The sequence below is a fragment of the Erythrolamprus reginae genome, chromosome 2 (genome assembly GCF_031021105.1).
Source record: "Erythrolamprus reginae isolate rEryReg1 chromosome 2, rEryReg1.hap1, whole genome shotgun sequence".
Taxonomy (NCBI): domain Eukaryota; kingdom Metazoa; phylum Chordata; class Lepidosauria; order Squamata; family Dipsadidae; genus Erythrolamprus; species Erythrolamprus reginae.
The window spans coordinates 324,842,052-324,865,767 of record NC_091951.1 but is presented as its reverse complement, the minus strand read 5'-3'; the positions used below and the strand labels follow the sequence as shown (position 1 = coordinate 324,865,767).

At 39.6% G+C, this 23,716-nt stretch overlaps 1 protein-coding gene across 3 annotated transcripts in view; it reads right to left on the bottom strand.

Moving 5' to 3' along the window:
• The window catches only part of ARL15 (ARF like GTPase 15), a 207,692-nt gene extending 189,979 nt beyond the window's left edge, over positions 1–17,713 (bottom strand). Inside the window, exon 1 of one of the 3 annotated variants that reach the window (XM_070743351.1) lies at positions 17,270–17,713. In XM_070743351.1, the coding sequence (XP_070599452.1) occupies positions 17,270–17,281 (12 nt within the window). In that variant the 5' untranslated portion in view covers positions 17,282–17,713. The remainder of the gene's footprint in view (positions 1–17,269) is intronic. The other 2 variants (XM_070743352.1, XM_070743350.1) reach the window with 2 other exon arrangements.
• Positions 17,714–23,716: the final 6,003 nt, after the last annotated feature.

Genomic DNA, 23,716 nt, shown 5'->3' with positions numbered 1-23,716 from the left:
TTACAGATCATGATACTACCAACGATCTTTCTTCCTGTGTGGATCAGAAGACTTGTCAGCAAGCACATGGACAGCTGTATTTTTAATCGAATTCAGTTTCCAGATGCTCTTCAAAAACATACATTTTTAGTGCAATGCAGTAACCCAAGTGTGAGATGACAGCTATGACTGCTGTCCATCCATCTTGCTCACGGTAAAGCCACACTGGCATTGAAGCTGGAGTCAGGTTAAGCCTGTCCTGGTGCCAGGTTCCATCTATTTTTCTAGAAGTCATCATGAGTCCAGAAGAATTTAAGATTATGAACATGCTCTTCCTTTGGGAGGACAAAATTGATATTGTCCTCAAAATTGATATTATCCTGAAATAAGCTTCTGAATTAACAGTCTTTTTTGGAATGAGAGGGAGCCTATTTTTTCCGCATCCTTTAGAAACCAGGAAAGAACATTTACTAAGTGAGAGTTAAAGATTTATTTAAAAGATTAAATTAACAGAAAACTGCCCCAAGTTAAAAACACACAGAGGCATGTTTTATGAACCCTCCCTTTAGAAAGATGCAATAATAATAATAATAATAATAATAATAATAATAATAATAATAATAATAATAATTTATTAGATTTGTATGCCACCTCTCTCCGAAGATTCGGGGTGGCTCACAACAATAATAAAAAACAATATTATAGTGAAACAAATCTAATATTAAAAAAGAAGCATATAAAACCCTATCATATTTAAAAACCAAACAACACATACATACCAAACATAAAATATAAAGAGTCTGGGGAAAAGGTGTCTCAACTCCCCCATGCCTGGCGGTATAGGTTGGTCTTGAGTAGTTTACGAAAGACAAGGAAGGTGGGGGCAGTTCTAATCTCCGGGGGAGTTGATTCCAGAGGGCCGGGGCCGCCACAGAGAAGGCTCTTCCCCTGGGGCCCGCCAAACGACATTGTTTAGTTGACGGGACACGGAGAAGGCCAACTCTGTGGGCCCTTATTGGTCACTGGGATTCGTGCAGTAGCAGGCGGTTCCAGAGGTAATAAAGAATTTGCTTCATCTAACCTCCATAGATCCTATATACTCCAAATGTAACTGCACCAACTATACTGATTTCCCCATCATTGTACTTAATAACAACTAGAAACACCCGTGCACTTGTTGTTCTGTACTAAGCATTTGTACTGAACAAGCAGCTGTCTTGTCTTGATGGCTGATCCCTGTTAAAAATGATGAAATGTTTATCTCTGGATCTTGAAGCATATAGTGCAGTTTGTTACCTTCTGACTTATCAAATACAGATATTACATACTCAAGGCAGGGGTGAGTTACCTTCGCCACCGGTTCGCATCACGATGTTTCCCCACATTAAAATTCACTTCCGCGTATGCTCCATAGCGGGATTCAGTCCGAAACACAGCTGAGAAGCTGTGCTTTGGGTAAAGAAATAAAAATGAGTATTAGCCAAGGAGCGGGCAAGAAGGCTCTTTTTGAAGCAAGGAAAGAAGAGGCTCGACTACTGTAACACTCTCTACATGGGGCTACCTTTGAAAAGTGTTCAGAAACTTCAGATCGTGCAGAATGCAGCTGCGAGAGCAATCATGGGCTTTCCCAACATTTAATCCAGGGTATAAAAATAGAATTATCCAGTATATGGGTGAATGAGGCTGAGAAGTGGGATGGAGTTACCTCTTTCATGCCCATGTTACACCAACACTCCGCAGTCTGCATTGGTTGCCAATCAGTTTCCGGTCACAATTCAAAGTGTTGGTTATGACCTATAAAGCCCTTCATGGCACCGGACCAGATTATCTCAGGGACCGCCTTCTGCTGCACGAATCCCAGCAACCAGTTAAGTCCCACAGAGTGGGTCTTCTCCGGGTCCCGTCAACTAAACAATGCTGTTTGGCGGGACCCAGGGGAAGAGCCTTCTCTGTGGCGGCCCCGGTCCTCTGGAACCAACTCCCCCCAGAAATTAGAATTGCCCCCACCCTCCTTGCCTTTCGTAAGCTACTTAAAACCCACCTCTGCCGCCAGGCATGGGGGAATTGAGATACTCTTTCCCCCTAGGCCTTTACAATTTTATGCATGGTATGTCTGTATGTATGTTTGGTTTTTATATTAATGGGTTTGTAATCGTTTTTAGTATTGGATTATTATTGTATGCTGTCTTATTATTGCTGTTAGCCGCCCCGAGTCTCCAGAGAGGTGCGGCATACAAATCAAATCAAATAAATAAATAAATAAATAAATAATAAATAAATAAATAAATAAAGTCATCTAAAGACAAAAAATACCACCAATTTTTTTTTTTAAAGATGGTGGTATCCATGGACAGGCACCGCCCAAATCAGATCTGTGATGCCATTTTCACGTCATCAGCAGATCGCTAATGGTTTGGGTGGTCTGATCCAAACCAGGAGGAACCAATCCCTGATTTAAGGTTGAAAATGTCAACCTCCTAGACCTCAGAGTTTTTCAGAGTCAGCAAGCTTTCATCAGAATTACTCATCAAAGTTCCAGAAAATCATCAAAGTCCAAATCATTGAAGTCATCCAACCATGGGAAACTAGAATCGTGAAACTGAATGAATGGAGCTAGATTTTATTTATTCATTCGTTCATTCATTCATTCACTTATTAGATTTGTATGCCTCCCCTCTTCGTAGACTCGTGGCGGCTCACAACAGTAATAAAACAATTCATGACAAACCTAATAATTTAAAAACATTTTAAAAACCCCGTTATTAAGCAGACATACACACAAACATACCATACATAAATTGTATAGACCCAGGGGAGATATCTCAATTCCCCCATGCCTGGCGGCAAAGGTGGGTTTTAAGGAGTTTACGAAAGGGAAGGAGGGTGGGAGCAGTTCTAATCTCCGGGGGGAGCTGGTTCCAGAGTCGGGGCTGCCACAGAGAAGGCTCTTCCCCTGGGTCCCGCCAAGCGACATTGTTTAGTTGACGGGGCCCGGAGAAGACCCACTCTGTGGGACCTAACTGGTCGCTGGGATTCGTGCAGCAGAAGGCGGTCCCTGAGATAATCTGGTCCAGTGCCATGAAGGGCTTTATAGGTCATAACCAACACTTTGAATTGTGACCGGAAACTGATCAGCAACCAATGCAGAATGCAGAGTGTTGGTGTAACATGGGCATATTTGGGAAAGCCCATGATTGCTCTCGCAGCTGCATTCTGCACGACCTGAAGTTTCCGAACACTTTTCAAAGGTAGCCCCATGTAGAGAACATTACAGTAGTCGAGCCTCGAGGTGATGAGGGCATGAGTGACTGTGAGCAGTGACTCCCGGTCCAAATAGGACCGCAACTGGTGCACCAGGCGAACCTAGGCAAACGCCCCCCTCGCCACAGCCAAAAGATGTTTCTCTAATGTGAGCTGTGGATCGAGGAGGACGCCCAGGTTTTGGACCCTCTCTGAGGGGGTCAATAATTCCCCCCCCCAGGGTGATGGACGGATAGATGGAATTGTCCTTGGGAGGCAAAATCCACAGCTACTCCGTCTTATCAGGGTTGAGTTTGAGTCTGTTGACACCCATCCAGGCCCCAACAGCCTCCAGACACCAGCACATCATTTCCACTGCTTTGTTGACTGGACATGGGGTAGAGATGTAAAGCTGGGTATCATCAGCGTACTGATGATACCTCACCCCATGCCCTTGGATGATCTCAACCAGATCACACTCATACCAACTGGACAAAGCAACGATTGTTATGGAGGCTATGAAATCAGGCTGCCTTTTTCTCTCGTAACTGCAATGCTGCTTGTATTTATTTTATGGATGTTTTTACAGGTTTTTTAAAAAATTATTTTAGTATTTTATAACCGCAAACCACTCAGAATCACTTGAGTTGAGTGGCTATAGAAATTGAATAAATACAATCCGGAAAGTGCCAATATCATTTTAATGTCCTGAGTAATTCAGAGAAAAGTGATGGTACATCATTCATCCCCTTTAATTAACATACTCAAAACAGCAGAATTTCAAAATAAGACAAAACACCCCTTTCCCGTTTATAACAAGAGGGATACTGATCGTGAAAAAAACATCTACAAGTTATCCAATAGCTTACAAGTTATCCGATACCTACTTTTACGTGTATCATTTATATAGTAATTTTTTGTGTTTTGGTTCTTTCAACCGTGACTTTTTTAAAAACTTGCATGATTATGAATTGAGTACTACACTAAAACTGATGTTTAAGAAAGAGCAATGTATACATTTTTAAAGAAAAAGCAAAAAAAAGAGGAATAGAATTTTGTTTTAAGACAATTTATTTCTAATGAAAAAAAGCATGTGCATGCACGCACACGCACACACACAAACATAAATAGATAGATCAATCCAAGGGAAAACAAATTGAGATAGAAATAGTAGAGGACATGAAAGACATTGGCTTTGTTCTGCAGGAAGTGACCCATCCTCGAATACAGCTCATCTGTTTGGAACCCATATCGCATCTCAGACATTGACACCCTTGAAAATGTCCAAAGATACTTTACCAGAAGAGCCCTTCACTCCTCCACTCGAAACAGAATACCCTACGAGACTAGACTTTCAATCCTGGGCCTAGAAAGCCTAGAACTAAGACTCCTTAAACATGATCTAAGTATTGCCCACAAGATCATATGCTGCAACATCCTGCCTGTCGGCAACTACTTCAGCTTCAACCACAACAACACAAGAGCACAACAATATTAAACTTAATATTAACCGCTCCAAACTTGACTGTAAAAAATATGACTTCAGTAACCGAGTTGTCGAAGCGTGGAACTCATTACCGGACTCCATAGTGCCATCCCCAAACCCCCAACACTTTACCCTTAGATTATCTACGGTTGACCTATCCAGATTCCTAAGAGGTCAGTAAGGGGCGAGTACAAGTGCACTAGAGTGCCTTCCGTCCCCTGTCCTAGTGCTCTCCTATATCTCCTATTCTTTTCTTCTATGCCTATATCTCTTCTTCTATTCTTTCATTGATACGTTCTATTACTATATCTTCTTTTCTATTCTTTCATAGATATATTTTACTATGAGTATCTCCTCTATAACCTTCATCATGTATTTTACTATGTGTAATATACCCACTAACACTCTCGTTGTGTATTGGACAAAATAAATACATAAATAAAAATAAATAAATAAATAAATCCCAACTGGGCTTGTTGGCAGATACCGTATGGAAAAGCATAGCCCCTTTATGCCGGCTTCAGTACTTCTCACAAGAGACGTTGGTCTTGTGAGAAAGGAAACAGATATAGAGATAGGAAGGCCAGGAATTAACAAAGAGGAGAAAGTAAAAATAGAATTGTAGAGCTCCTAAGGAGCTTTTAGGAGGAGAAACCAGTTTTTCTCCTCCTAGCAATCCACTAAAAGTCTACGTCTTTCATGCAACTACCCCAGTCTAAAATGAGTAATTATTTTAAATTCTTGGCCCCGGTTACAGTTTACCTTAACCTGAAATTGAAATAAAAAATATATTCAAGGTTTTCCAACTCAGCATTTCAAGAGAAAATTAGCATCAAGCAAAAGGCATCTCTCAGGGGAACTTGGCTTCCAGCAATGGTTCCTTTTTGTTTTAATTGAGGAATACCTGATAAGTTTCTAAGGGAACCCAAGAGGCATTTTGAATGGCTGCCTGGTCTCCTTGATCATAAAATAGCTACCTATGGATTCATACACAAGCTTACAGCAAGAGCTGTGAATCACTGATGCACATCGGAATTCTTTTAACTATTGAGCTTCCAGATTAAAAAGACTTCACCGATAGTAACAACAGAGATTTTGAAACAGCTTTTGGATAATTAAACACAGCCCAGGAAACCAACACTTAAAATATATTGCATTTCATTGCTAGTGTCTCGGGGTCATGTGATCACCTTTTGCAACTTTCTGGGAAGCAAAGCCAATGGAGAAGCCAGATTCGCTAAACAATTGTGTTACTAATTTAGCCACTGCAATGATTCATTTAACAAATGTGCAAGAAAAGTCATAAAATGGAGCAAAACTCACTTAACAAATTTCTCACATAACTTAAATTTTAGCCTCAGTTTTGATTGCAAATTGAGGATTGCTTATATTCTTAAAATACAATTTTGGCCATAAATTAAATAAAAACCTAAAGTATCAACCAGTAAATGGTTTTGGGGAATAGAGAAGCAGAGGTTCTTGCCAAAATAGTTGTAATGATAGTTTAAAGATCAACTGTTAAATTAACCTTAAAGTAACAATGGTTAATGCTAAGTATAACTCAATGTATTGCATGAATATAGTCTCAATTAAACCCAGCACCAGGATTTATAAAGATCTTGGTGGTATTTGCTTCCAAATCAGCCATAAGAACATGTACTGTATTTTTCAGAGTATAAAATACTCCGGACGATAAGATGCACCTACCTTTGGGGGGGAGAAAAATAAGGGAAAAAAAGATCTGCCTCTGCCTTCCAGCAATTTGCCTCCTTGTAGCAAACAGAAAACAACCAGTTTAAACTGATTAACACAAGCAGCTAATTATCAGTTGGATCGGCCTCCTGACAATCAGCTGTTTCAGACTGCAAGGAATGCCAATAGCCAATTGTCACCTCTGTGCACCCCATTTTCAACAAGAAGGCTCCATCCGATATATAAGATGCACCCAAATTTTCACCCTCTTTTAGGGGAGGAGTGCATCTTATACTCTAAATTAATGTCATATCATTATGTATACTATAATACTGTCTTGAGTTGACCTGAGCTCAACTTTCAAGACATTATGGATATATTTATATATTTTTCCGGATACCAACATAGAAGTGATTTGCCACTGCTTTCTTCCAGGTTTTTTTCTTATTTTTATTCTGCAAATTTAGTATTCCCTTGAGGTGAAAAATACATTTTCTTTAATGGAAGAAAAAGGAACTCTGATGCAAAGCAAATTAATTAAAATGCTAAAAACAGTGAACTGACTGAGTCCATTAAGAAAAATGATTGCAAAGTGCAAGGAACATTACTTGTATGGACATTAGTCTGTAAGGTGAGCATATTTCCAGTACACAAGGAAAAAACATAGTAAACATGTTTTAAAAGGTTGTGTAAAAGTAGAAGTATATAGCAAAACCTAACTTCACTTTCATTTGTCCCAAAGTATTCCAGAAATGGATACATATTCTACTAAACTAGGCCCAATGAATAGACTTTCCAAAGAAGACTGAGATATTCTGGGTAGTCTTCATTTCTTGCTTGCAATCTTCTTGTGTTAGAGTGGACATAGACTTTCCAATGAAAATCCTGAGAACTACAGTTTGCTACAGTAGTGCCTGACTTAGAATCATTTGTTTAGTAACTATTCACATTTACAAAGGCACTGGGGAAAAATTGACTTACGGTAGTATGTTTGTTTTTCTCTCTTTCAACTGTTGCAGCACTCCAGTGGTCATATAATCAAATTTCAAGCACTTGGCAACTGGAATGAATTTATAATAGTTGCTGTGTCCTGGATTATGCGGTCACCGTTTGTGACCTTCTGACAAGCAAATTCAATGGGAAGGTAGATTCACTAAATGACCATATTACTAATTTAACTGCAGTGATTCGTTTAACAACTGTAGCAAGAAAGGGACAGAAGCTTTCTTAACAAATCTCTTGCTTAGCAGCAGAAAGTTTGGGCTCAAATGTGGTCACAGATCAAGTACTGTATTAGGTTTTTGTTAGCCAGGTTGAATTAAAATGGTCTCCAATAACCAGTGGAGTCGGATACAAATTTAGATTTGTTATAAATTGTTTTTCACTTTGTTGTGAGCCGCCCCGAGTCTGCGGAGAGGGGCGGCATACAAATCTAAATAAATAAATAAAATAAAATAAATACCCAAGAAAAGAAATTTTTACAAAGGGCTTGAGAATGCCAGGGGTCACTTTAAACAATGTATCCGGGATATTGATCTTCAATCAGTATCTTCAACCATCATTCCCTGCACCACACTCCACTTTTACACAGATGGTTAGTGCTTGCATGGAAGGACAAAGCAAAGATAGCAAGACACAATAAATGCAGATTTATTTATTATTTATTTTTATTTTATTTATTGGATTTGTATGCCGCCCCTCTCCGTAGACTCGGGGCGGCTAACAACAGTAATAAAAAACAGCATGTAAATCCAATACTAAAACAACTAAAATACCCTTCTTGTAAAACCAAGCATACATACAAACAAACATACATTGCATAAATTGTAAAGGCCTAGGGGGAAAGAATATCTCAGTTCCCCCATGCCTGGCGGCAGAGGTGGGTTTTAAGGAGCTTACAAAAGGCGAAGAGGATGGGGGCAATTCTAACCTCTGGGGGGAGTGGGTTCCAGAGGGCCGAGGCCGCCACAGAGAAGGCTCTTCCCCTGGGCCCCATCAAACAACATTGTTTAGTTGACGGGACCCAGAGGAGACCAACTCTGTGAGACCTAACCGGTCGCTGGGATTCGTGCAGCAGAAGGCGGTCTCGTAGATACCCTGGTCCGGTGCCAAGAAGGGCTTTATAGGTGATGACCAACACTTTGAATTGTGACCGGAAACTGATCGGCAACCAATGCAGACTGCGGAGTGTTGGTGTTATATGGGCATTTTTGGGAAAGCCCATGATTGCTTTCGCAGCTGCATTCTGCACGATCTAAAGTTTCCAAACACTTTTCAAAGGTAGCCCCATGTAGAGAGTTTACAGTAGTCGAGCCTCGAGGTGATGAGGGCATGAGTGATTGTGAGCAGTGACTCCCGGTCCAAATAGGGCCACAACTGGTGCACCAGGCGAACCTGGGCAAATGCCCCCCTCCCCACAGCTGAAAGATGGTTCTCTAATGTGAGCTGTGGATTGAGGAGGATGCCCAAGTTGCGGACCATCACCCCAGGATGATGGACAGACAGAAGGAATTGTCCTTGGGAGGCAAAACCCACAGCCACTCCGTCTTATCAGGGTTGAGTTTGAGTCTGTTGACACCCATATCAAAATTGCCCAGCTGTAACCATCTGTTACGTCTGATCATGCAAGTTGGCATTTGTCAATCCAAAAAATAGACCTGCATCTGCGGGAATAATGCTAGGAAGATGATGGTGGTGGATATTGAACTTTAAGTAGCTTAAGCAGTTTATATTTAACATAACATTTACATGTTACAGATTCTTTTCAATGGCATGTGCCATTATCTTATGTCTCAAGTTCTAATTCTGATATTTTGTCAGCCTTTCACCGTGGCAGCTTGGTTGCAGTTCCATGAGGATGGTGCAAAAACACCCATTTTAGCAGTTGAGATACTTCTGTGGAATCTCTGAGTCACATGGTTATTTGTTTCTCCTGATAGGGAACCAAGGAAGATTTATATTTATCCTATTTTAAAGAATTACCCTGGTAGAGAGCATAAAGTCTGCCTGTCACTGACTGCTTCTACCTGATCAGGACCATCACATATATTTAGAAACATAGAAACATAGAAGTCTGACGGCAGAAAAAGACCTCATGGTCCATCTAGTCTGCCCTTATACTATTTTCTGTATTTTATCTTAGGATGGATATATATTTATCCCAGGCATGTTTAAATTCAGTTACTGTGGATTTATCTACCACGTCTGCTGGAAGTTTGTTCCAAGGATCTACTACTCTTTCAGTAAAATAATATTTTCTCATGTTGCTTTTGATCTTTCCCCCAACTAACTTCAGATTGTGTCCCCTTGTTTTGTGTTCACTTTCCTTTTAAAAACACTTCCCTCCTGGACCTTATTTAACCCTTTAATATATTTAAATGTTTCGATCATGTCCCCCCTTTTCCTTCTGTCCTCCAGACTATACAGATTGAGTTCATTAAGTCTTTCCTGATACGTTTTATGCTTAAGACCTTCCACCATTCTTGTAGCCCGTCTTTGGACCCGTTCAATTTTGTCAATATCTTTTTGTAGGTGAGGTCTCTAGAACTGAACACAGTATTCCAAATGTGGTCTCAGCAGCATTCTATATAGCGGGATCATAATCTCCCTCTTCCTGCTTGTTATACCTTTAGCTATGCAGCCAAGCATCCTACTTGCTTTCCCTACCGCCTGACTGCACTGTTCACCCATTTTGAGACTGTCAGAAATCACTACCCCTAAATCCTTTTCTTCTGTAGTATTTGCTAACACAGAACTGCCAATACAATACAGTACTCAGATTGAGGATTCCTTTTCCCCAAGTGCATTATTTTACATTTGGAAACATTAAACTGCAGTTTCCATTGCTTTGACCATTTATCTAGTAAAGCTAAATCATTTACCATATTACAGACGCCTCCAGGAATATCAACCCTATTGCACACTTTAGAGTCATCGGCAAATAGGCAAACCTTCCCTACCAAACCTTCCCCTATGTCACTCACAAACATATTAAAAAGAATAGGACCCAGAACAGATCCTTGTGGCACACCGCTTGTAACCTGACTCTGCTCAGAATACTCGCCGTTAACAATAACTCTCTGATGTCTACGCTTCAGCCAGCTGCAAATCCATTGAACTATCCAGGGATTAAGTCCAATCTTCACTAATTTATCTATCAGCTCTTTATGTGGAACCGTATCAAAGGCTTTGCTGAAGTCCAGGTAGGCAATATCCACGGCACCACCTTCATCCAACACCTTTGTGACATAGTCAAAGAAATCAATGAGATTAGTCTGACATGATTTGCCTTCAGTAATGCCATGCTGATTTGGGTCCAATAAGTTATTGTTTTTTAGGAGCTGATTTATCCTCTTTTTGAGTAGAGTCTCGATCATTTTAACTACCACTGATGTCAAGCTAACTGGCCTGTAGTTACCAGCTTCTTCTCTACTGCCCTTCTTGTGGATAGGCACAACACTGGCCATTCTCCAATCCTCAGGAACATCTCCTGTTAACAAGGATTGGTTAAACAAATCAGTCAGGGGGGTAGCAATGACAGATCTGAGTTCTTTAAGAACTCTGGGGTGGATGCCATCTGGACCCATTGCCTTATTTATCTTTAATCGTTCAAGTTCCAGGTTGTCCAATTTTGTGCTATAATTTGCTCTATCCATCAATCCAAGCTATACCTGACATTTACCACAAGTCTGGGTTATTGCCATTGATATCTGTCCTACAGTTACTATAATAAAATACAATACAATTACTTCATTATAATAAAAATGCAGTAGAACTACTATATTTTTTGGAGTATAAGACACATCTTTTTCCTTCCTAAAAGAGGCTAATAATTTGTGTGCGTCTTATACTCTGAATGTAGCTTCTTCCCTTTTTTTTTTCTTTTTCCCCCTAGCCCTAACTAGCTGCTAACTATCTTCCCAGCTCTTACCTTGCAGGCTCTTTCATTATTTCTCTCTGCAAAGAATGTTTCCAAGCCCTAAGTCATTCCAGTGTTTTTTTTCCACTCTCTAACTTGCTCCAAATGTTTCTTTCCAGATGCTAATGATGTTCCCAGCTCTTACTGGCTTGCAAGATCTTTCATTGTTACTCTCTCAGAATAAAGTTTTTTAAGCCCGAACCAGGCACCAAGGATGCTAGCCAGATGAATACCTAGTAGGCAGATTCTTTTCCCTATTTTCCTTCCCCAAAACTAAGGAGGGTCTTATACTCCAGTGCATCTTATACTCTGAAAAATACTGTACATAAAATACATTGTTTTATTAATAATTACAAGTCCTATATTTTATTGTTGCACTTTCTGGCCTAGAAAGCCTCATAAAGGAAAAAATAAACTAATTGTGTTAGAGAAATTATGTGCTATTCTTGTATTTGTCATGGGATTATTGTATTTAGGGACATCATTACTTTAAGAAAGTAACAGGACATATATGAATAGAATGTGGAGTGAAGTGGAATAAAATGATTAGCTCCTGAAAGTCACCATTAGTCAAATTGGCAGCATCCAAATGTGAGAAATCAGTAAATAAGTAAATAGTTATCCACAACTATACATATATACCAAGAAGCATGGAAGGAGGGGGGAAATGCCCTCATAGCAATGTTTGTGTGAGTTATAGCCCAGGTCGTTTTATGAACTTGTCTGGCTACTAAGATCTGCAAAAGAAGGCCCATAAGAACTCACTCCTGCTGTCCAAAACCCTTCTTCATGGTTCACTAGATTAGGTTCTTGTATCCCACTGTTCTCTGTCTATGGAATGAACCTCCATGAGATCTGCACTGGATTACGTTTGGCTCTCCCAATGTGTAAAAAATAAACCTGTTCTTTTGCCCGGCACCGGCCCAGATTATCTCAGGGACCGCCTTCTGCTGCACGAATCCCAGCGACCAGTTAGGTCCCACTGAGTGGGTCTTCTCCCGTCAACTAAACAATGTCATTTGGCGGGACCCAGGGGAAGAGTCTTCTCTGTGGCGGCCCCAGCCCTCTGGAACCAACTCCCCCCAGAGATTAGAATTGCCCCCACCCTCCTCGCCTTTCATAAGCTTCTTAAAACCCACCTCTGCCGTCAGGCATGGGGGAATTGAGATTCTTTCCCCCTTAGGCCTTTACAATTTATTCATGGTATGTTTTGTATGTATGTTTGGTTTTATAATAAGGGTTTTTAATTGTTTTACTATTGGATTGTCACATGTTGTTTTATCACTGTTGTTAGCCGCCCGAGTCCACGGAAAGGGGTGGCATACAAATCCAATAAATAAAATAAATACATAAATAAATAAATAAATACAAGTCCAATTAATAAATTAGTAAATATTCCTGGAATTTAATATTATGCTTTTTCTTTTGTTTTTAAAAAGTAACTTCCTTATGTGTGACATACAAACAAATAATACTTCTAATCTTTTCTGTTTTTCTTTGGTCTTATAAGAACAAATATATGGGATTGTGCATGGGCATGAGATCATTACAATCATCCATGCATCATGTAAATTATGTTGACTTCTTGAGTCCTAAGTGCTGCAAACACTGAAAATAAAACTGTCAATTTTATTATTTCTAAGTGTTGTTTTTGGCTGAATATTAACAATACGTCCAGCATCTGCCTTAACAATTTTATTGTCCTCTAGCTGTTGTCTATCACGTAGTAATACAAGTAAAAAGTATTCAGTGAATTCTGAAAGGTTCTGTTAGAGAAAACATTGCCAATTATTTTCAATAAGAATTCAGAACATACATTCAGCTTTCTCTTAGCCTAAAGCTATTTGCTAGTGGAAACACAACCAATAATTCATAATGAAGTTTTAGAGTCTGTTTTTCTATAACTTGGCTTGCTTCTAAACCTTACAAAACAAACATCTGCCCAAACTAAATATCGGGGCATTTCAAATAAGAGACTTCATATTCTAATCTCCCCTTTTATTGCTACAAATGTAATAAATAGTTAAACGCATGAAAGTTGGAAATAGAGGGTAACAAGAAAGCAGTTACAATTTAAATACTTTTCATGAAAAAAGTTGCATGCAACAAAGAACAAAAATAAGGACAAGAGGTCAAGCTAGACTTAGCAAAGGGCATTTTGTAAGTTTGTCATGTACAGGAACATATTTCAAAGTCAATTAAACACATTTTGCACAGTAGAATACTTTTCCATTACGTTCTGCAGCAGTTAAAAGGTTTAATATTTGCTCCAAGTAATAAAAGGCTACCTTCACCCAGGGACAAATTTTGAAAACATTACTTTAGAAAACTCCGGACTCCCATGTAGTTAATAGTAATATTTGTTCTCAGAATAATCAATTACTAGTAGCCCTTTAAGCTATTTTTAAAAAGTGTCACATAGTCTTAATACAGCAAACATTTTTCCCCACCAACATACCGGCCAATACAATTTACCCCCACAAACATTTGAAACAAAATTAAAAAGATAATCTATGCTTTTCTAATAATGTTGTGCTTTTTAAAAAAAAGTAGTCTTGCTTTTTACAGTAATTTAGTTAGAAATAATTTAGGTAATATATTGTTCCCAGGGTAAATGCCACATTTATTCTAAAAAGCATCTTTACTGATAGATCAATAAAATACTTTCTTCCTGCTAACAAAGGCATATTTCATCTGAACAGAACTGCAGGGAAATAGAATTTGACATGTTTATTCACATTAAATCATTTCAAATATGATTCAGATAAAGTAGGAAAGGAAACCATGAATTAACTAATTATCATACTGAGTTTCATACATGTAGGCTGCACGTGTATTGGAAGATGTTTTTTATATACGGTATTAAAAATTTCATATTTTTTATCTAGAAAATATAGATAGCTCTTGAGAATGCCACAAATCAATGTGTTATTTAGATCCAGCTTGACCATTTTCTGTATTAAGGAAAAGGTAGGGGGAAAAACTCAGGAAGATTATGAATGAATCAGTACATCTAGAACAGGGGTCCCCAACCACCGGGCCGCGGACCAGTACCGGGCCGCGGGGCATGTTGCACCGGTCCGTGGAGTCAGCAGCTGCCAGCCCTCATGCTGCCACCCCCTCCCTCCAGCGCTTCGCCTCCCGCCGGGCAAGAGGCCTCGGGAGGCAGGTTCTGCCGGCCACAGGACGATGGATGGGACAGAGGGGCGGGAAGGACCGAGAGGCTCAAGCCTCTTTTGGCTTCTTCCCCGGGGCGCTTTTGCGTTTTTGGCTGGGGGGAGGCAGGAGGGCCAGCCTGACCCCCTCTCTCCAGCGCTTAGCTCCCGCTGGGCAAGAGGGCTTGGGAGGCAGGTTCTGCCGGCCACAGGACGATGGCGGGAAAGAGGGGCGGGGAGGACCAGCACCCCCATGCTTAATCCCGCCCCCAACCACGCCCCTTTCCGCCCCCACTGGGCCATAGAAAAATTGTCTTGCTGAAACTGGTCCCTGGTGGAAAAAACGTTGGGGACCACTGATCTAGAAGACCATGAAGAAGACAAGCTAATTGCACAATGGATGCCTCATCTGAAAGTATCTTTAGTCTGTATCTCTTCTCACATTGCACATCAAAAGAGTAACTTTTAATGATTTTTCATTATTTGCGACTGTCCAAACAATCCCCTATCGTTAGAGCAGTGTTTTTCAACCAGTGTGCCGTGGCACACTAGTGTGCCGCGAAACATGGTCAGGTGTGCCGCGAAGCTCAGAGAGAAAGAAAACAAGAGAGAGAGAAAGAAAAAGAGAAAGCAAGCAAGAGAGAAAGAAAACGAGAGAAAGCAAGAGAAAGAAAGCAAGAGAGAGAGAGAAAGAAAGAAAAAGAGAGAGAAAGCAAACAAGAGAGAAAGCAAGCAAGAGAGAGAAAGAGAGGGAGGGAAGGTGGGAGAAAGACAGAGGGAGGTAGTGAGGGAGAGAGAAAGAGCAAAAAAGAGGAAAGAAGGAAGAAAGAAAGAGGGATGGAGAGAAAAAAGAGGGAGAGAGAGAAATACAGCGAAAGGAAGAGAGAATTTTTTTGTCCAAGCTTTTTTTAGCCGCCACCCCCCCTCAATGTGCCCCATGGTTTTGTAAATGTAAAAAATGTGCCGCGGCTCAAAAAAGGTTGAAAATCACTGCGTTAGAGTATACATTTTGAAAGGTAAAAAGGAGGGCAACTTAAAAAGCATGGGAAAGGGCTAATATGAACCACAGTGCTTCTCTTAATCAGGTAGATTGTGCATTGCATAATGCACTTAAAATGTTAATTAAGGAATAGATTAGCCTCTACATCTCTGCTCCATCCATGAAGGCAATTCAGATTAGTAAACTGCCAGGCCTTTCACGAATCCTAAACTCCCCTAACCTTGAAGCAAACAACTGTGATACAATCTCTCTCTTTTAACAAATAAGCCAACTCTCATTAAAAGCTGCTAAACGTTTTCTGCTAAATACCCAATTATTTAAGTAGGGGATTGTTCACACTCTTTTCAATGTAAGGCATTCAAGCGTCCTCTCAATTTAAGCATTTAGAACCCAAGCTAGGTGACCTGGCTCAGGACTTTAGAAGCCTAATAACCCAATGAGTAAGAGTGTAGTAGTCCATTTAAGGCTTTAATTGTTCTGAAAGTCACCAGATTCAAGAGCCTGGAGCATTCCATTTTCTAGCCAGGAGTTTTACATAAGCACAACTGGGGAACTTTCTTGTCCACTACTACCCTTGTCAGCATCCCAGAGAGAAAAGGGTGATTTCTAAAAAAATCAACAGCCAAGTTCCATCTAGTCTGAAAGGACAAGTGAGTGAGCGAACATATATACTAGTCTAGAGGAACTTGAGGACCTCTGAACAGACAGACAGACCCACAAGCAAAACAGAAAACAGCCATGTATAAACAATGGATTTGAGATCATGCAGATTGATAAGAGCTTCACCCTAAATAAGGATGCCCTAAAAAGGACCAGGGAAGTCATTATAGCAGTGTTCTCAGGGGTTGCCACAAAGAAGGACTCAACTTATTCTCCAAAGCAACCTATTTTCCAAAGCTTAGAACAAGAAGCAATGGGTGGAAGCTGAACAAGGAGAGGAGCAACTTAGAACTAAGGAGAAATTTCCTGACAGAACAATTAATCAGTGGAACAGTTTGCCTCTAGAAGTTGTGAATGCTCCAACACTGGAAATTTTTAAGACAGATGTTTTAAGACAGATCTGTCTGAAGTAGTGTAGGGTTTCCTGCCCAAGCAGGGGGTTGTACTAGAAGACCTCCAAGGTCCCTTCCAACTCTGTTGTTATTATTATTGTTATTGTTAAGTGCATAAGTCCAGCCGCCCTGAGTCTTCGGAAAGGGGTGGCATACAAATCTAAATAATAATAATAATAATAATAATAATAATAATAATAATAATAATAATGGTTTTCAAATGTCTGGTGGGCGCAGTGCCAAAGGATCTCAGCGGACATTTGAAAACCATCGGAATTGACAAAATCTCCATCTGTCAATTGCAAAAGGCCGCTTTACTGAAATCCGCACACATAATTCACCACTACATCATGCAATCCTAGGTGCTTGAGAAGTCCCCGACTGGTGATGAAATACGAAATCCAGCATAGTGATCTCATTTGCTGTGTTGTATTGACATAATAATAATAATAATAATAATAATAATAATAATAATAATAATAATAATAATAATAATAATAACAACAACAATAATAATATAATTAAAAATAAAACAACAATAACAATAATAATAACAACAGTAATAATGATATGCACCAGGGTGCCTTCTGTCCTAATGTTTCTCTCTTACAATTATCATATATATATATAAACATTGTTTTATCTTTGTATACTACCAATACGTACTTGACAAAATAAAATAAATAAAATAAAATAAATTGGGAGCAGGAGGAAGATTTTTGCATTCAGTTTGCACCGGGGACTTACCAGATAATCCATGAACTGGGGTAACTAGATTTGGGGCTTGACAAGAGCGGCTGCTTCACGCCCAGGCTGCAAGCGACCCACAGCCCCCGCGGTGCTGGCGAGCCCCTCCGTCTCACCGCCTGCAAAAGGATGGGAGGAACCGCCAAAGCCCGAGCGCTTCCGAACTAGGGAAGCCGCTCGCTCGCTCGCTCGGGTTCCTGGCTAGTCGCGGGCTCTCCGCCTCGCCGGCTGGACGCGCGAACAAATCAGCGGGCTCGTCGTCTGCCCGCCGGAGCTCCTCGCGCTGCCGCCGCTGCCAAGCGCCCTCCCGCAGCCAGACGGAAGAGGCGGCTGAGCGGGTTCAGGAGAAGAGACGCTCGCCACCCGCTGCAGCGCCCCGGAGGTTTCAGGAACCAGGCAGCTTTTTTTTTTTCCCGGGAGCGTCACTGTCAGCTGACCGCCCACGTGACAGGACGAGAGATGGCTCTTAAAGGGACAGGGCACCTTTTTTCCCCTCCCCCTTCCTCGCGTGTTACTGGAGAAGAAGGGAATCCAGGCACGGAAGCGCCAAGTCGGGGCTCCCGCCAACGGGAGCGGGGGTGGGTGGGTGTTGTGCAACAGGCGGTGGGGGGAGAAGAAATGAATGAAGGGAACTCCGAGGAGACGGGGGAGAGGCGTCAGGGAAACTGTAACCTTGCGATCCATAAGCAGTCACGGGCTGCGGGGGGGAAGTAGGAGGGACACGCAGTGGGGGTAGCAAAAATGGAGCTTACATATTTATTTGTTTGTTTGTTTTTATTATTTATTTGTTTGTTTGTTTGTTTGTTTTGTCCAATACACAATAATACACAATGAAGGTTATAGAGCAGTGTTTGCCAACTTTGGCAACTTGAAGAGATCTGGACTTCAACTCCCAGAATTCCCCAGCCAGCGAATGCTGGCTGGGGAATTCTGGGAGTTGAAGTCCAGAGCTCTTCAAGTTGCCAAGGTTGGGAAACACCGTTATAGAGGATATATTCGAATACAATATATTAAACAATAGAAGAGAAAATATAGGAGTAAAATATAACTAGAGAGAATAGCAGAAGAGATAGAAGAGAATATATATGACATATAGGAGAGATTATAGGATGGGACGGAAGGCACCCTGGTGCACTTATGTACGCCCCTTTGTTTGTTTGTTTGTTTTATTAAGTACATATTGGACGTATGTAAAGATTTATTATTAATAATAATAATAATAATAATAATAATTAGATTTGTATGCCGCCCCTCTATAATATTCATATTATATTATGAATATAATATTCATATACATGATACTAGTAACGAGAAAAAAGAAGAAGAAACATTAGATATAATAATATTCACATGCATGGTACTAGTAGAAAATAAAAGAAAAGAAACATTAGGACAGGGGACGGAAGGCACGCTGGTATATAAAATAGAATAGAATTCTTTATTGGCCAAGTGTGATTGGACACACAAGGAATTTGTCTCAGGGTACATAAAAGAAAAAGATACATTTGTCAAAAATCATGTGGTATAACACTTAATGATTGCCATAGGGGGTCAAATAAGCAATTAAGAAACTATCAATATTAATACAAATCTTAGGATACAAGCAACAAGTTACAGTCATAAAGTCCTAAATGGGAAGAAAAGGATGATAGGAATGATGAGAAAAAACTAGTAGAAATAGAAGTAAATAATGTCTATTTTTGAGTGTCTGTGTATAATTTGTATATACACATATGACATTTATTTATTTTTATTTTATTTATTTGTTTTGTCCAGTACATATTGGTGGTATACAAAGATATAATATTTACATACATGATACTAGTAAAAGAGAAACATTAGGACAGGGGACAGAAGGCACTCTGGTGCACTTATGCACGCCCCTTACTGACCTCTTAGGAATCGAGAGAGGTCAACAGTGGATAGCCTAAGGGTAAAGTTTTGGGGGTCAGGTGATGATACTACAAAGTCTGATAGTGAGTTCCATGCATCAACATATATACATATAGGATTAAATAGTATATTTTGGATGTTCGGTATTAGTAAATATCTTGTATCTTTTTGAGGTGAGGAGAGGCCAGATACCCTAACCCTTGACATGAGTGACGTCAAATTGGCCACCTTTAAACCAATCACATGACCTTTAAGCCACCCCTGTCATATGATTAGCAAGCCACTCCCACCTGGTCACAAAGCTGGCAGGCCACTCCTACTCAGTCACATGACCATCAAGCCAGTCACACCCACAAAATAAGCCACACCCACAGTGTGGTAGTAAAAATTTATGTGGCCCTTCATTTTCCATAAGGATCTGTGCTTGACTCCTGTTCCCAGGCTCAGCATCCCTGAAGCACAGATGAGGGTCTTCCGGGCGTTTCCCCTGCAGCGCTTGGGTGCTCCCAAGGGGTTTGGAAAATGACTGATGAGGGAGAGCCTCTTCTAGTCAGAAAGTGAGGAGCAGGCAGAAAAGGCACCAATCGGGGCTCAATAGAGTGAACTATGAGCGATGGCAATGCCATTTATCTATCATCTATCTATCTATCTATCTATCTATCTATCTATCTATCTATCTATCTATCTATCTATTAGTTAGTTGACTTATATGCCACCCAACTCCCGCAGGACTCTGGGCGGTTCACAGCCAAATAAAAATAAAATGCAATATAAAACCACTAAAAACAATTCAGAACAATTTAAAATCAACAATTAAAACAATTCAAGCAGTTAAAAAAACCATGCAACAATTCAGAACAATTTAAAATCAGTATGTTTTACCTCCTCCCACTCTTATATGAATTAGAGTTACATTTACATTTTTCTTGGGTTTCAGACAACTTTGTCTCCTTGTTGCTTTGGTAACATATCTCTCTGTCAGGGTCATCTTCTGTACTGTCTACACTGATGGTGCGTTGCCAGTAGTGATGGGCGAACCCAACGGTGTTCGGGTTCAGCAAGTTTGGACGAACTTTACACAAAATTCGGCTGAACCCGAACTTGAACGGGGAATCCCTCCCATGAAGAGATTCTGGGGCCGGAGCTTTGACGTCACCGGCAGGTTGCTAAGGACGCCAGGAAGTGATCACCTTGGCGTTCTTAGCAACCTGCCGGTGACGTCAAAGCTCCGCCCCTGGAATCTCTTTGTGGGAGGGATTCCCCAGCTCCTTCAAAGGGAAGTCTTCACGTAAAAATAAACATTGTTATTTTTACGAAAAAGGACACCGCAGCAGTGCTGCAAGCAAAGGGCGGTCCTTTCACGTAAAAATAAACATGTTTATAAACATAAAAAGCAATCATATAAATATCCAGTTTTAAAGTCAGACATTTTTCCAACAGCAATAGCCATGGTAAGGCTGCCTATGCAATTAATTAAAGAGTGCCAAAATCAAAAACAAGGTAAGAGAAGAAGGTGCTTGTGGAATTTCAGTTTCGTAGCCAAAGCAGGAGAAAATCAGTTTGCATGCTTAAAGAGGATACCACCAAGAAAGCACAGCACTGATGCCAAGTTGGTATCAATACTATCTCTAGTAGGGGTATATGAATTTGGTCTGAAATAAGACCCCATGAATACAAATTTGCTTTACTGCTTCAGTGCCCAAATGAAGAAGAAAGAGCCTAGAACCTAAATATAGACTTATTTGGTATGGCTGTTCAATTAGCTCTATATACCTCTAATGGTATTGTAGTCCAGCACATATAGAATTTTGTAAAAGAATGTTTTGCTGAAATCAAGTGTACTATGTGCATCAAGAGTATTTATTTATTTTATTTATTTATTAGATTTGTATGCCGCCCCTCTCCGTAGACTCGGGGCGGCTAACAACAATAATAAGACAATATAAACAAATCTAATATTTAAGTTAATTTAAAAACCCTAATTTAATAAACCAATCAAACATACAGACATACCATGCATAAATTAACCATTCTATGAAAAATATCAAATTGGAATGACCCGACTTATTCATGCCACGCATTAGTTTCTACACGCTTACAAACCAACGTCTTAATAATCTGGTCCAGAACTTTGTCTGGTATCTGTATGAGGTTTACCAGAACATAATTACAGTACCCCAAATCTTCCTTCTCACATTTCTGATAATAGGAATATATAAGCCCTTTTTCAATTCTCCAGCACTATTCCCAACCTCCACAATTTTTCAAACATCATGGAAAAAATATACTTTGAAAAATGGAAAATATATATCCTGGACAATGGTATTTCCTTTACTAAAGCTTTGACTTGTAGATCAACATATTGCTGCCGACAGATACCCAATCTAAAACAGATATTTCTTTTATCCACAACAATTACTTTACTAGTATGCAGGATATAGCAACAACACCCTGAAACAGGCATGTTTAACCTAGCTTACTTGTGAATCCAGCACTTTATGATCAGTTTAAAGCTCAACAACATATCATTGCAAGTCCAGATAAATTGATTAAAGAAATGATTTCATTTTTTTTTAATGACATGTAATCACAGCGAATGTTATCTGCTATCTGTTGTCTGATTTAGCTTTACTAGATAAATGGTCAAAGCAATGGAAACTGCAGTTTAATGTTTCCAAATGTAAAATAATACACTTGGGGAAAAGGAATCCTCAATCTGAGTATTGTATTGGCAGTTCTGTGTTAGCAAATACTTCAGAAGAAAAGGATTTAGGGGTAGTGATTTCTGACAGTCTCAAAATGGGTGAACAGTGCAGTCAGGCGGTAGGGAAAGCAAGTAGGATGCTTGGCTGCATAGCTAGAGGTATAACAAGCAGGAAGAGGGAGATTATGATCCCGCTATATAGAGCACTGGTGAGACCACATTTGGAATACTGTGTTCAGTTCTGGAGACCTCACCCACAAAAAGATATTGACAAAATTGAACGGGTCCAAAGACGGGCTACAAGAATGGTGGAAGGTCTTAAGCATAAAACGTATCAGGAAAGACTTAATGAACTCAATCTGTACACAAGAACAAGGGGACACAATCTGAAGTTAGTTGGGGGAAAGATCAAAAGCAACTTGAGAAAATATTATTTTACTGAAAGAGTAGTAGATCCTTGGAACAAACTTCCAGCAGATGTGGTAGATAAATCCACAGTAACTGAATTTAAACATGCCTGGGATAAACATATATCCATCCTAAGATAAAATACAGAAAATAGTATAACGGCAGACTACATGGACCATGAGGTCTTTTTCTGCCGTCAGTCTTCTATGTTTCTGTTTCTATGCTATTGCAGAAATTCCTGTATGGGCTCATTTTGTAATTTGATATATCCTACCATTTGTGAACAATAGCTTACTATATTCTGGGACTTGGTTTGCAATGACATAATTATCCTCGGTTAATTGAAAGAGTTCATGGTGAAATAACTGAACTAGAATTTATCAATAATAAGTTCTACATTCTTAAATTTCAATACGCCCAAGGACTTTTGATCTCATGCTTAATCTCTCATAGGTAAAAATAGCTTTGTAGCACATCCAGTATTGTAATTATTCTTGCCTTCACCCATTTCTTCATGCTTTGTTACATAGATATCTTAAATCTCCCATTCCCATTGCATTCCGCTTACTTTTATGTTTCTTCTATAATACCCAACTCTTATTTCCATCTAACAAGAGCACATTTCCACAGCAACTTTTTTTTCATATTTTAACAAATGCTCCTTGGAACAGAGCATATTTTATACCCTATCTTTCTAGCAACATTTGTACATCTTACAATATTTTCAACTATTTTTCTGTTTTTAGGCACACAGATCCATCAACTTGCTCTTCTTTTGCCAGGTATGAAAAACTTGTTGGTTCCAATTCTCTTGGTCTTTTATTAATTTTGAAATTCATGTTAGAGAATCTAATGTTGGCTCAAATTATTTTGATTCTTGACCAATAGGGTTGCATCAATTGCATACAAATGAACATAAGAGGAGGGGCGGCATACAAATCTAAATAATAAATAAATAATAAATAAACTTTCATTTCCTAAACAATCTCTATATAATTTCTTGTACATATTATCCATAAATTCATGAAGCAACCATGGAGACATTAAACCTCCTTGTCTTGGTCTCTGCTCAATATTGAATCATCACAGGATCTGTCTAATCAAAGGGGGGATTTGACATGCATGCAGGAAATAATTTTCTTTTGAACCAATCTTATAGAATGCCCTCAGTATAAATACATATTGGCTTTTTGATTTAGCCTATTCAATTATGGAATTGCAGCTTTAATGTTTTAATGTTTTGTTGAGGTTTTTATCTGTTATCATTGACTTTCTTTACTTTTAGGCAAACATGTTACATATTGACATAAAATGTCATTAATAATACTTTGCTTTTGTAAGCATCCTTGAGAGCTTGGTTGAAGGACAGTATAAAAATAGAAAATAATTGGGTGGCCCAGTAATAAATAGATGTTACTAGATTTGCAATATGTTGCTGCATT